This window comes from Microchirus variegatus (genome assembly GCF_963457635.1).
Source record: "Microchirus variegatus genome assembly, chromosome: 13".
Lineage (NCBI taxonomy): Eukaryota > Metazoa > Chordata > Actinopteri > Pleuronectiformes > Soleidae > Microchirus > Microchirus variegatus.
The window spans coordinates 27,207,137-27,219,660 of NC_139814.1; the positions used below are offsets into that span (position 1 = coordinate 27,207,137).

At 42.9% G+C, this 12,524-nt stretch overlaps 1 protein-coding gene across 1 annotated transcript in view; it reads left to right on the forward strand.

Annotated features, from left to right (window-relative positions):
• grin2da (glutamate receptor, ionotropic, N-methyl D-aspartate 2D, a) overlaps window positions 1-12,524 on the forward strand; it is a gene marked incomplete at both ends in the record, with an annotated part of 103,565 nt that overhangs the window by 32,076 nt on the left and 58,965 nt on the right. The window contains 2 exons of the mRNA XM_083899623.1: window positions 401-588; window positions 6,518-6,658. Coding sequence (XP_083755749.1) covers window positions 401-588; window positions 6,518-6,658 — 329 coding nt within the window. The remainder of the gene's footprint in view (window positions 1-400; window positions 589-6,517; window positions 6,659-12,524) is intronic.

Sequence of the window (12,524 nt, forward strand, 5' to 3'; positions counted from 1 at the left end):
TAATATATCATAGAGTTAATATGACATGGATATTATTACATGAGTCTGTTTTTAAGTGATTAAAATGTGATTTTCTTTATCTTGTGTCATGTCTCATGTCATGTTATTGTTGTTGTGTTTTCTGATTATTATTTTCCTTTAAACCAGGAAAACAAACCTAATGAATCACTCATTCACCTTCACCTCTAACCAGACGTTTATAAGACACCGTCTGTCAATCACCATGTGTTTTATGGTCTGTTTCTCTCTAAATGAGGAAGATCATTTCCAAAAATGGACGTCACGGACGCGATCATTAACTCCTCTGACGTTATAAATGAGCAGTGAATGAACAACTTTTAATGTTGCGTCTGCATTGTCTTAATAAATAAATAAATAAAGCGTGTCCTCACTCCTGCAGGTGCGTCTGCTCTACTGCTCCCTGGAGGAGGCGGAGCTGGTGTTCCGTGCGGCGTGGGCGGCGGGTCAGGCCGGGCCCAGTCACATGTGGTTCGCCGTGGGACCGGCGCTCTCCGGTTTGGGCCTGGAGGGTTTGCCCAAGGCCTTGTTCGCCATCCGGCCTCAGGGCTGGAGAGACGAGCCGCGCAGGTGAGAGCGAGCCGAGTCATCATCGCCTCCACGCTCTGATCGGCGACGGCGACTTAATTAAAGCAGAATATTGGGCTCAGCGGACGCCGCCGTGTCTTAAACTGAGTGTAAAGACACAAACTGAGACCAACGCAAACTTTTTCTGTGGAAGCGCTCAAACACTGTGTCACTGAGGTCAATCTGAATGAAGATTTTTAAAAGCCGAATTCACTAAAATCAGTCATTGTTAGTTAGTGTTGGAGGCAGCAGTGGATCAACAACTCCTGTGAACTCCTGTGTGCTGTGATGTTAAAATCACTGGTTTACTCTATGGACTTTGGTGTGGGAGAGTGAGTGACTTTGGTGTGGGAGAGTGAGTGACTTTGGTGTGGGAGAGTGAGTGACTTTGGTGTGGGAGAGTGAGTGAGAGTGACTTTGGTGTGGGAGATTGAGTGAGAGTGACTTTGGTGTGAGAGAGTGAGTGACTTTGGTGTGGGAGAGTGAGTGACTTTGGTGTGGGAGAGTGAGTGAGAGTGACTTTGGTGTGGGAGATTGAGTGAGAGTGACTTTGGTGTGAGAGAGTGAGTGACTTTGGTGTGGGAGAGTGAGTGGTTTACAAACTTCAGTTTCCTGTTGTTAAAGTCTGTCTAACAGTGAAGATAAAGACGTGAACGTGTTCTTAAAGACGTCGTAGACTTAAACTTTTTTTGGCTGGTCTTTTGTTAAGTGGTTAAAATTTGTTTTTCAAACTCACTCACTCTCCCACACCAAAGTCACTCACTCTCCCACACCAAAGTCCATAGAGAAAACCAGTGATTTTAACATCACAGCACACAGGAGTTCACAGGAGTTGTTGATCCACTGCTGCCTCCATCACTAACTTACAATGCCTGATTTTAGTGAATTCAGCTTTTAAAATATTTAATTTAGACTTAACTCAGTGACACAAAGTGACCACACGAGGCAGCAGTAGACCAGCAGCTCCTGTGTCCACCATGAGCTAAAATCACTGATTTTCTCTATGGGCTTTGGTGTGGGAGAGTGAGTGGTTTACAAACGTCATTTTCCTGTAGTTAAAGTCTGTCTAACAGTGAAGATAAAGACGTGAACGTGTTCTTAAAGACATCGTAGACTTAAAGTGATGAAGAATTTATTAGTAGAGTCTGTTGATAAGTGGATGAAATCTGTTTTTAAAACACCACACCAAAGTCACTCACTCTCCCACACCAAAGCCCATAGAGTAAACCAGTGATTTTAACATCACAGCACACAGGAGTTCACAGGAGTTGTTGATCCACTGCTGCCTCCATCACTATGTTCATATGTCTTATTTAAGTCAATTCGGCTTTGAAAATATTTAATTCAGATTAACCTCAGTGACACAAAGTGACCACACGAGGCAGCAGTAGACCAGCAGCTCCTGTGTCCCTGTGAGCTAAAATCACTGCTTTTCTCTATGGGCTTTGGTGTGGGAGAGTGAGTGGTTTACAAAATTCAGTTTCCTGTCGGATTATTGGAACATATCGTCAAGATATCTAACGTATATTTCTTGAGGCTCAGTGGCTAAAATCTTTATTCTTCCCACACCAAAGTCCATAGAGAAAATCACAGACAAAAGACACAGGAGCTGCTGGTCCTCTGCTGCCTCGTGTGGTCACTTTGTGTCACTAATGTCAACCCAAATGAAGAATTTTAAAAGCTGAATTCACTAAAATAAGTCATTTAAACTCAGTGATGGAGGCAGCAGTGGATCAACAACTCCTGTGAACTCCTGTGTGCTGTGATGTTAAAATCACTGGTTTTCTCTATGGACTTTGGTGTGGGAGAGTGAGTGACTTTGGTGTGGGAGAGTGAGTGGTTTATAAAATTCAGTATTTCTAGACTAATATTGATATTTTATTGATTTTATTTGGTGAATGTCTTTTTCTTTTTAACATCATATTGAAGGAATTCTCTAAAAACACTTCAAGAACATGTTACTGAAACTTTATTCAGTTTGTTTTAGATTCTTCTCTCTGAAAAAGGCAGGATTCACATGTTACATATTAAGAGGAAAAAGCAAACTGTTTTCTCTTCTGACCTGATTTCACCGCACAGATCATTGCATTTCTCCTCTAATCTCATCTGCATGGACTTAGTGAGTCTGAGACAAGTGAAAGGTTTGAGTTCTGTATTGATCTGAACTGTTAAATCCACTCAGTCGTATGAGCAGAAGTCACAGGAAGCTAATTACAAAGGATTTTATACTTGGTTTAAAACTGTTCGATAAATGCCGCCGCAAAGTCAATTTGGTTTATTTCTGTTACGGCTTTCAAGTTGAACTGGGTCATCACTTTTCCCCTCAGTGCTTCACTGGTACAAAACAAACAAATACACAACTTTTGATTTTGAAATATGATGATTTATTCCATCAAAACTTAGAAAACTGTCAGTTTAAGTCTACGATATTTTAAGAACACGTTCACGTCTTTATCTTCACTGTTTGACAGACTTTAACAACAGGAAGCTGAAGTTTGTGTCACCTCTGGTGTTAGCTGCTAACGTTAGCATCCATGCCCAATAACCTATGCTATTATTCAGCATAATCTATTAATGCCATATTAGCATTTCAACACGTTCCGTCTTTATCTTCACTGTTAGACAGATTTAAACCTAGACAGATAAAAAATGTATAAACCACTCACTCTCCCACACCAAAGTCCATAGAGAAAATCAGTGATTTTAACATCACAGACACAGGAACTGCTGTGTCACCTCTGCTGTTAGCTGCTAACGTTAGCATCCATGCCCAACAACTTATGCTACCATTTTACAATATTTATTAATTCCATATTAGCATTTTAGCATGTAACTCACCTATTTTGCAGCCTGAGACAATTAACCTCACACTCAGTGAAAACAAAATGGCTGCCAGCAGAGACACAATAAAAAAACAAACAGATTTTAGCCACTTAGCAAAAGACTTAGCTAACAAAATCTACGTCAGTTTAAGTCTACGACATCTTAAGAACACGTTCACGTCTTTATCTTAACTGTTTGACAGACTTTAACAACAGGAAACTGAAGTTTGTGTCACCTCTGGTGTTAGCTGCTAACGTTAGCATCCATGCCCAATAACCTATGCTATCATTCAGCATAATCTATTAATGCCATATTAGCATTTTAGCATGTAACTCACCTATTTTGCAGCTTGAGACACTTCGGTGCACGCTCAGTGAAAACAAAATGGCTGCCAGCAGAGACACAAGGGGGAAAAAGTCTGATTTTAGCCACTTAGCAAAAGACTTAGCTCATAACATCTACATCAGTTTAAGTCTACGACGTCTTTAAGATCATGTTCACGTCTTTATCTTCACTCTTAGACAGACTTTAACAACAGGAAACTGAAGTTTGTAAACAACTCACTCTCCCACACCAAAGTCACTCACTCTCCCACACCAAAGTCCATAGAGTAAACCAGTGATTTTAACATCACAGCACACAGGAGTTCACAGGAGTTGTTGATCCACTGCTGCCTCCATCACTAAGTTATAATGACTGATTTTTGTGAATCTGGCTTTTAAAATCCTTTGTTTTGATGTACCTCAGTGACACAAAGTGACCACACGAGGCAGCAGTCGACCAGCAGCTCCTGTGTCCACGTGAGCTAAAATCGCTGATTTTCTCTGTGGACTTTGGTGCAGGATGGTCAGCGTTATTTCCAAACTTTACTTTGTGTAATGTTGAGATAAAACCACACTATATAAAAGCTTTAATATCTCTTTCAATATTACTGTAGAATTACTTGTAAATCAGCCTTTTTTTCAAATCTAGAGATGGATTTTCTTGCTTTTTCAAACCCTTTGTTATAATAATCTTCTTGTGTGTGTGTAAAACCCTCAGTGAGCACAAACACAGGCCTGACATCACAGCTGTTGGACGGACGACGCACAAACCTCATCACTTCAGCTCTTTTAGGGCAATAAAATCATATCACAATTACACTTTTATCACCGCGGGGTAATAATAATAATAACCACACAGACGTTTATGTCCTACAGCAGGTTTTATAGACGGTGCATCTGCTCAAATGAGAGAAAATCCTATACACTGACTTTGTGGTTAAATGAATGTAAATCTATAGAAGCTACACAGGTAATAAATAAATAAAACACTGAAAAACTTGACGAGATTAGCCTGGTGGTTATGATTTAATCCTCAGTTCCGGTCATTTTCGCTATATTGTGGTTAACATTAGAGTTTAGCTAGGTTTGCTAATTAGCATGCTAGTCTATTCCTATTAGTATAATGTGGTAAACACATTATTTGATATTTAATGTTTAAAAACACAGCGGTAACATTTTGTTAAATACGACATTAAAGTCGACACATGCTATAAAAAAGACAAAATGCTATTTTTTTTTTAAAAAAAAGGAAAAACATTCATAATCTTTTTAATATATTCATAAAAAAACATAAGCAAATGGATCAGATTAGCTTGCTAGTTAGCAAACTTAGCTATTAAGCTAACTGATGAAGTTAGCTGGGGTAAAATATCTTTTGCAGTTCAAACAAGTCAGATATTTGGTGGTTAACGTTCGCATTTAGCTAGGTTTGCTCATAATATATATTCATGAAAACTTAAACAAGTGTACGAGATTAGCTTAGAAACTTTGCTATAAAGCTAACGATGACTCGGGTGTGATATCGTCCTCGGTTGCGTATTCGGTTGCTAATATTAGCCTTATAGCTCGTTTCCCTAGCTAGCAAGTCAATCCGGTCCACTGTGATAAACACTTTAGGTCAAACATACGTTTTAATAAACATTTTAGTAACACGTCCACGGACAGTAGAAGGATAAAACTGTGAAAATGATTTTTTAAATTAGACTCAAAAAGAAAAAAGTGCTAAACAAACAGCGTTCACTCTGGTGACGCTAGCTAGCAGCAGCCATCTTAAAATGTGGACGCAGAGGAGTTAGAATGAGTCGGGTGAGTTTTAATCTCAACTTCCCACTTGTAATATTTTAACATTTAACATTTAAATAACTTCAGTGTTTAAAAATTCGGATTTCCTGAACACAAAGTGACCACACGAGGCAGCAAACTTCCATTTCCTGTTGTTAAAGTCTGTCTAACAGTGAGATAAAGACGTGAACACATTCTTAAGATATCGTAGAATTAAACTAACGTACATTTTATTAGCTGAGTCTTTGTTTAGTGGCAAAAGACTGTTCTTCTTCACACACACCAAACCTCATAGAGAAAACCAGTGATTTTAGCTCACAGGGACACAGGAGCTGCTGGTCCTCTGCTGCCTCGTGTGGTCACTTTGTGTCACGGAGGTTAATCTGAATGAATATTTTTAAAAGCCGAATTTTAAAAAATAGGACATTATAACTAAGTGATGGAGGCAGCAGTGGATCAACAACTCCTGTGAACTCCTGTGTGCTGTGATGTTAAAATCACTGGTTTACTCTATGGACTTTGGTGCAGAGATGTGAAGCTGTTGGGTCCAGTTTTTCTGAGCCGATGATGAAGACTGTTGATGGTTTTTTTTTTCATTTTATAACGTTCTTTAACGTCTCGATTCATCACGTCGAGCTCCGTCGTCCAACACCAGAACCTCGTTTACACAAAATTGGCCAATTCCACGACGTCTCAGTCAGTGAAGACGTAATTACTTTTCATTTTTACAGAAGAAGACCCGTATCATTTTGAACAGCCACTGTGGATATTCTTTCAAATTTTTTTTTTAAAAAGTCCATCTTTGAATAAAGGCAGAGTTGAGTCCATTAATTCCCTTTTCTCTGTGTGACTTCAGTGCTATTAAGTTGAAGTTTGAGCTTCGCTGCTTCTTCTCCGTCGCTGCAGTTATTCAAACACTTTTCCTCCCACTCTTGTCTTTCTTTTGTTTCTCTCTTGGAAAGTTTGGACTCACCGAAGTCTCTTGTGTGTCATCGTCCTTGCAGGAGAATCGCTAAGGGCGTGTCGGTGCTGACTCACGGCGCCATGGCGCTGCGGCGCGACCAGGGAAGCACCAGCCGCTCGCAGTACGCCGGGAACTGCCAGAGCGACGGCAACCAGACGCATCGAGTGCCCGACAGGATCAGGTGAGAGGGAGAGTTCACCTTTAAGTCGTCCTGTGTTCAACTGGACACGTGGAAATCCTTTTTTTACGTTCATTGTGTTTGTTCACGTTATTGATTTCTGCGAATAGAAAACGTCGTAAGGTCAAACGAGCGTTATTTCCTGGTTTAGTTTACAAAAGACCTCCATGTGGAATGGATATGGATTTTCTTGTTGCATCTCAGCAACAAGCAAAACACACACACACACACGTATATATATATATATACACATATATGTATTGTGTTTGTAAACCACTCACTCTCCCACACCAAAGCCCACAGAGAAAATCAGTGATTTTAACATCACAGGGACACAGGAGCTGCTGGTCTACTGCTGCCTCGTGTGGTCACTTTGTGTCACTAAAGTTAACCCGAATGAAGATTTTTCAAAGCCGAATTTTATAAAATCAGACATTGTGACTTAGTGATGGAGGCAGCAGTGGATCAACAACTCCTGTGTCTCTGTGATGTTAAAATCACTGATTTTCTCTATGGACTTTGGTGTGGGAGAGTAAGTGGTTTACAAACTTCAGTTTACACAAGGAAAAGTCTGTCTAACAGTGAAGATAAAGGCGTGAACGTGTGACGTAGATATCGTAGACTTTAACTGACATAAATTTTATTTGGCTGGTCTTTTGTTAAGGGGTTAAAATGTGTTTTTCAAAGTCACTCACTCTCCCACACCAAAGTCACTCACTCTCCCGCACCAAAGTCACTCACTCTCTCACACCAAAGTCACTCACTCTCCCACACCAAGTCACTCACTCTACCACACCAAAGTCACTCACTTTCCCACACCAAAGTCACTCACTCTCCCACACCAAAGTCACTCACTCACTCACACCAAAGTCACTCACTCTCCCACACCAAAGTCACTCACTCTCCCACACCAAAGTCACTCACTCTCTCACACCAAAGTCACTCACTCTCTCACACCAAAGTCACTCACTCTCTCACACCAAAGTCACTCACTTTCCCACACCAAAGTCACTCACTCTCCCACACCAAAGTCACTCACTCTCCCACACCAAAGTCACTCACTCTCTCACACCAAAGTCACTCACTCTCCCACACCAAAGTCACTCACTCTCTCACACCAAAGTCACTCACTCTCCCACACCAAAGTCACTCACTCTCTCACACCAAAGTCACTCACTCTCCCACACCAAAGTCACTCACTCTCCCACACCAAAGTCTATAGAGAAAATCATCTATTTTAACATCACAGCACACAGGAGTTCACAGGAGTTGTTGATCCACTGCTGCCTCCATCACTAACTTACAATGACTGATTTTGGTGAATTCGGCTTTTAAAATCCTTCATTCTGATTTACTGCAGTGACACAAAGTGACCACACGAGGCAGCAGTAGACCAGCAGCTCCTGTGTCCCTGTGAGCTAAAATCACTGGTTTTCTCTATGGGCTTTGGTGTGGGAGAGCGAGCGGTTTACAAAGACAAAGTTTGCCTCTGTCTCTATTTATATGCAAATGAGTCACCTATCATTTGAAGGGTTGTGGGTTTGATTCCCAACACACTTGACCCGACGTTGCCGGCGCGTGACAATGACTGTGAAGCTTTAAATGGTCGTCAAAGACTTGAAAAAGCGCCGGATGAATAAATACAGAGTGTGTTTACAAACCAGTGTCATTTTAAATGACAGTCGCATTACGTGAACGCCGGTGAATCACGGTGTTCGGAGACGACGAGTTGTTTTTTTCGGAGGCAGCTCCTGTGACCCACATGACACATGACAGGAAGTGAGCAACGACGAGACGATGCGACAACCGAGGCTAATAAATGCTAAACAAACAGAGCTGGAGACAGAACAACACGAGGAGGGGAAGTGAAAACTGACAAATCACATGTCACGCTTTCATAAAATCACATTATTAGACTCGTGTCGTTTGTCTGAACTCGTTTGACTTATTTTATTTCACCCTTTCGTCTCCTTTTACTGACTTTTTCATTTCCATTTTACTCCTGTCTGTTGTTTTATCACGGTCTTGTTTTGTCGTATTCAATTAAATTTTATTTTTATTGCGCTAAAATCACAACATACATTATCTCACAATAATGTCATTAATGTCACAAACCTCATTTACAGTATTATATAGAGAAAAGAAACCTAAACACGAGGCGTCAGCGGAGAGGAAGAAATCCATCTTCTGCCTAGACAGGTTGTGGTGAAAGGAAAAATCAGTCACCAGTGCACTACTTATTTTCTGTATTTATTTATTCCTTTATATAGTTCCACTCGACTCTTCTCTTCTTTGGTTTGGTATCGTTTTCCATGACGTCGTAGCTCCTCCTCAAAGTGGGCGGGGCCATGTTAGCACGGTTTGCGTAAAACTGCTGCGGCGTTGTGGTTTTCTATGCGATTTGAAAGGGTTCCTTCACCGAAAAGTGGTCACGGGAACGTTCTCTAAAGGTTGCAGAAAAGGAACGTTTGGGGAACGTTGCGGTGGAGCACTTTGAGCTGCTCTGCCTTGTATGAAAAGTGCTGTACGAGTACGTTTCAGTGGCTCAGGGTCGTACGATATCAGCCGTTTCCACGCAGCATTCTGGGAAATGTAGTCAAAGTTCCTCGTGGAGCAAACGTGTGAAGAAGAAGCCGAAACAGCGAAGTCTAAATTCCGTCCATTAGCAGCTGAAAACAGCAGAGGTGCTAAGATATGAGAGATTGATGGCGGCGTCACCGAGTGCAGATGGATGGTTTCAGCGGGGGTTTTTTCTGCTCGCGCTCTCTAATGAAGTGAGGGCCTTCATTTTCCACTCGGCTTTTATGTCTCTCAGAATCTGGCTTTGGAATTCTCTCCATCAGCAGCGGCGCGGCTGTCCGTCATCCTGACAGCAGCCGACGCTCATGGGAATCTCATCCTGTCGCAGTGACGGTCGTAAAACACACCAGTGGCTTCTTCTTCTTCTTCTTCTTCTTCTTATGCTTCTTTTACTCTTTCTGCAGGAAAAGACCGGTCCAAAAATACCTGCGCTACAAATAAATCTCATCCTCTGTGGCCTCGCTGACGTGTAAACAACTCTGTTTTGTGCAGCGTCTGAATTATCTTCCACTTTCGGATTCACCGGAAAGGGTTTCAGAGGCTGCACTTAAAGTCTGGGTCAATCCTCGTGTTTTTGGATCGTCAGGGCGTCCGAAATCCTTTTCTTCTATCGGCAATCTGATGAAGAAGACTGAAAATCGGATTGAATTTGTGAAATTACGGCAATATGCCGCACTTCAAAGTTCACTTGGCTCGTTTTTACGAACACAAATGGTATATAAATGGTATACAAACTGTCCACCGGAACCGCAACACTTTCCTCTTGTGTGGTGAACCCGTTCCAGGTCGCCCTGCCCTTCACAAAGAAAGGAGAATTCTCCCCGCAACTCCCGCTAGCTTCTCGGGGATCGCTTGCGTTACCGCATTGGACGCCTCGCGGCACCCGTCCCTGCAACTCCAGATTCGGGGATCAGAACCTGACTCCCTTTCAATCAACTGCGGGGGCGACGTAGGCAAATCACCTTCGCCGGTCTCTTCGACATGGAACCCTTCTCCACTCTGGCCTTCAAAGTTCTCGTTTGAATATTTGCTACGACCGCCAAGATCTGCACCTGCGGTATGGACCCAGCGTTGCACCGCCATCAGTTTTCAGGGTTCGCTTGCGTTACCGTGCTGGACTCCCGTCTCTGCAACTTTGGAGATCCAAACCAGACTCGACGGGTAGGCCATCGTCCCTGATCTCTTAGGACCGACCCATGACCCATGTTCAACTGCTGTTCACATGGAACCCTTCTCCCCGTCGACCTTCAAAGTTCTCCTTTGAATATTTGCTACGATATTTGCTGCACTCGACACCTGTCTCCGCAACTCCTGATTTGGGGATCTAAACCAGACTCGACGGGTCGGCCATCGTCCCGCACCTCTGAACGGCGATCTCTTAGGACCCATGTTCAATTGCTGTTCCGCTTCGGCCTTTAAAGTTCTTGTTTGGACATTTGCTACGACTGACAAGATCTGCACTCGCGGTATGGACCTAGCACTCCAGCGGCATCAGTTTTCAGGGCTCGCTTGCGTTACCGCGTTGGACGCCCGTCTCCGCAACTCATGATTTGGGGATTCAAACCAGATTCGACGGGTAGACCATCGCCCCTCACCTCCGAACCTCATCCAGACCTGCAACCTCTGCCCCAGTTGCCGGCGACGGCCCATTATGGGCCTGACACTCCAGTGGCATCCATTTTTTAGGGCTAGTTGATTTGGCGGGTGAGTTGATACTCACTCCTTATCTGGATTCTTCCACCGTAAAGATATGCGATATAAAGTCCAGATCAGGAGTTGTGTTTTATTCCCGCACAGATCTGAGCCACGTGAAAATTAAGTGTTAAAGTGTGAAGTCTGTAAAAATCTGCAACAACAACCTTTTAGCATTTAAAACAGTTTTTCTTCCCTCATTGTGACTTCAAGAAAACACATTCATAGAAAGAGAGAAAGGGCAGATGAAGATAATGATAATAATAATAATAAGAAGAAGATCATGTCGTCCTCTCTTTCACACTCGTCCTCCGCTCATCAACATGTCTGCTCGTCACTCTGCCATCTGCTGCGTTTCCTGCTTTGGTTTTTCTGGCACTCACTTCCCTCTCGCTGCCTCCTCTGGCTCGCACTTCATTTATTTTCTTTAATGGATCAAACACCCTTCGTTCCTTCCTCCCTTCATGTGAGTCTTGCTCTTTTCACCGTGTGCTCCGACTCCAGAAGACAAAAGTAAGATTCTCTTTGTTTGAAGTCGTAAGAAACTTTCTTTTCCGATGAAGAAGAACTCCCTCGATTGAACACCCATGCATTCTATTGTCTGTTCTCCGTCTTAGAGATGACTTCATGGCTTCATTGGGCTCAGACTTTAGAGTCGAGCTGCTGCTTCTTCACCTCAGATGGAGGTTTTGAATCCACCTCTTTCAAATTTTAAGGTGCACAAAAGTGGGGTTTCGGACTTCAAACGACGGCTAAAATTTGGTGCGGAAACCCAGGAGTTGATGATTAACTTACGAAAATCATGGGAGTTTGTCCTGGCAACATCTGGAGATCTTCATCATGAAGAACCTGGAAAGGGATTCGTCTGCTTCCATCATGACTTCACCTCGTATACGTGAAAGAGAATGAAAGGATGATGCCACCATCATCATCCAGGTCAGTCCAAAGAGCTGGAAACGAGGTTCTCCAACTAAGGATCAAATCAAACCAACCAAACTGAGGAGAACCAAACCAAAACTGAACTGTTGCCTTCACCTGACCTGGAACCCGAACTCTGAAAGTTCTCGATCCATGTTGTTGAGGAAAGTCTGGAAACATCTTCTTCTTCTTGTCATAACATAACATGAAGGTGTCTTCATGTTAGAGAAGACTGTAGAGCTCTGGATTCAACAAGTCCATGATTTACCCAGAGATCACCACGATCTCTCTGGATCTGGCCTGTTGGCCTGTTGGCCTGTTGGCCTGTTGGCCTGTTGGCCTGTTGGCCTGTTGGCCTGTTGGCCTGTTGGCCTGTTGGCCTGTTGGCCTGTTGGCCTGTCTCTGATTGTCCATCAGGAAAAGAAGACGACGACGTGACGAGAGCTAACGTGTTTGCTGCGTGAGGCCAAGAACCTTTTTCAGTACATCATCTCAACGACAGTACATGACGCTCGGTGTCTCAAACATGACTCAGCATCTCTGCTGTGACACAGTGAGAGCAGAACCACAGTGTCACAGTGTTTCTCCCCCGAGGCGACTGATGCTCCTCTCGTTAGCTTCACTGAGTCTTATTCAGATCAGTTTTGATGCCGGAACAAAACGTCAGATTCTTCAGAGG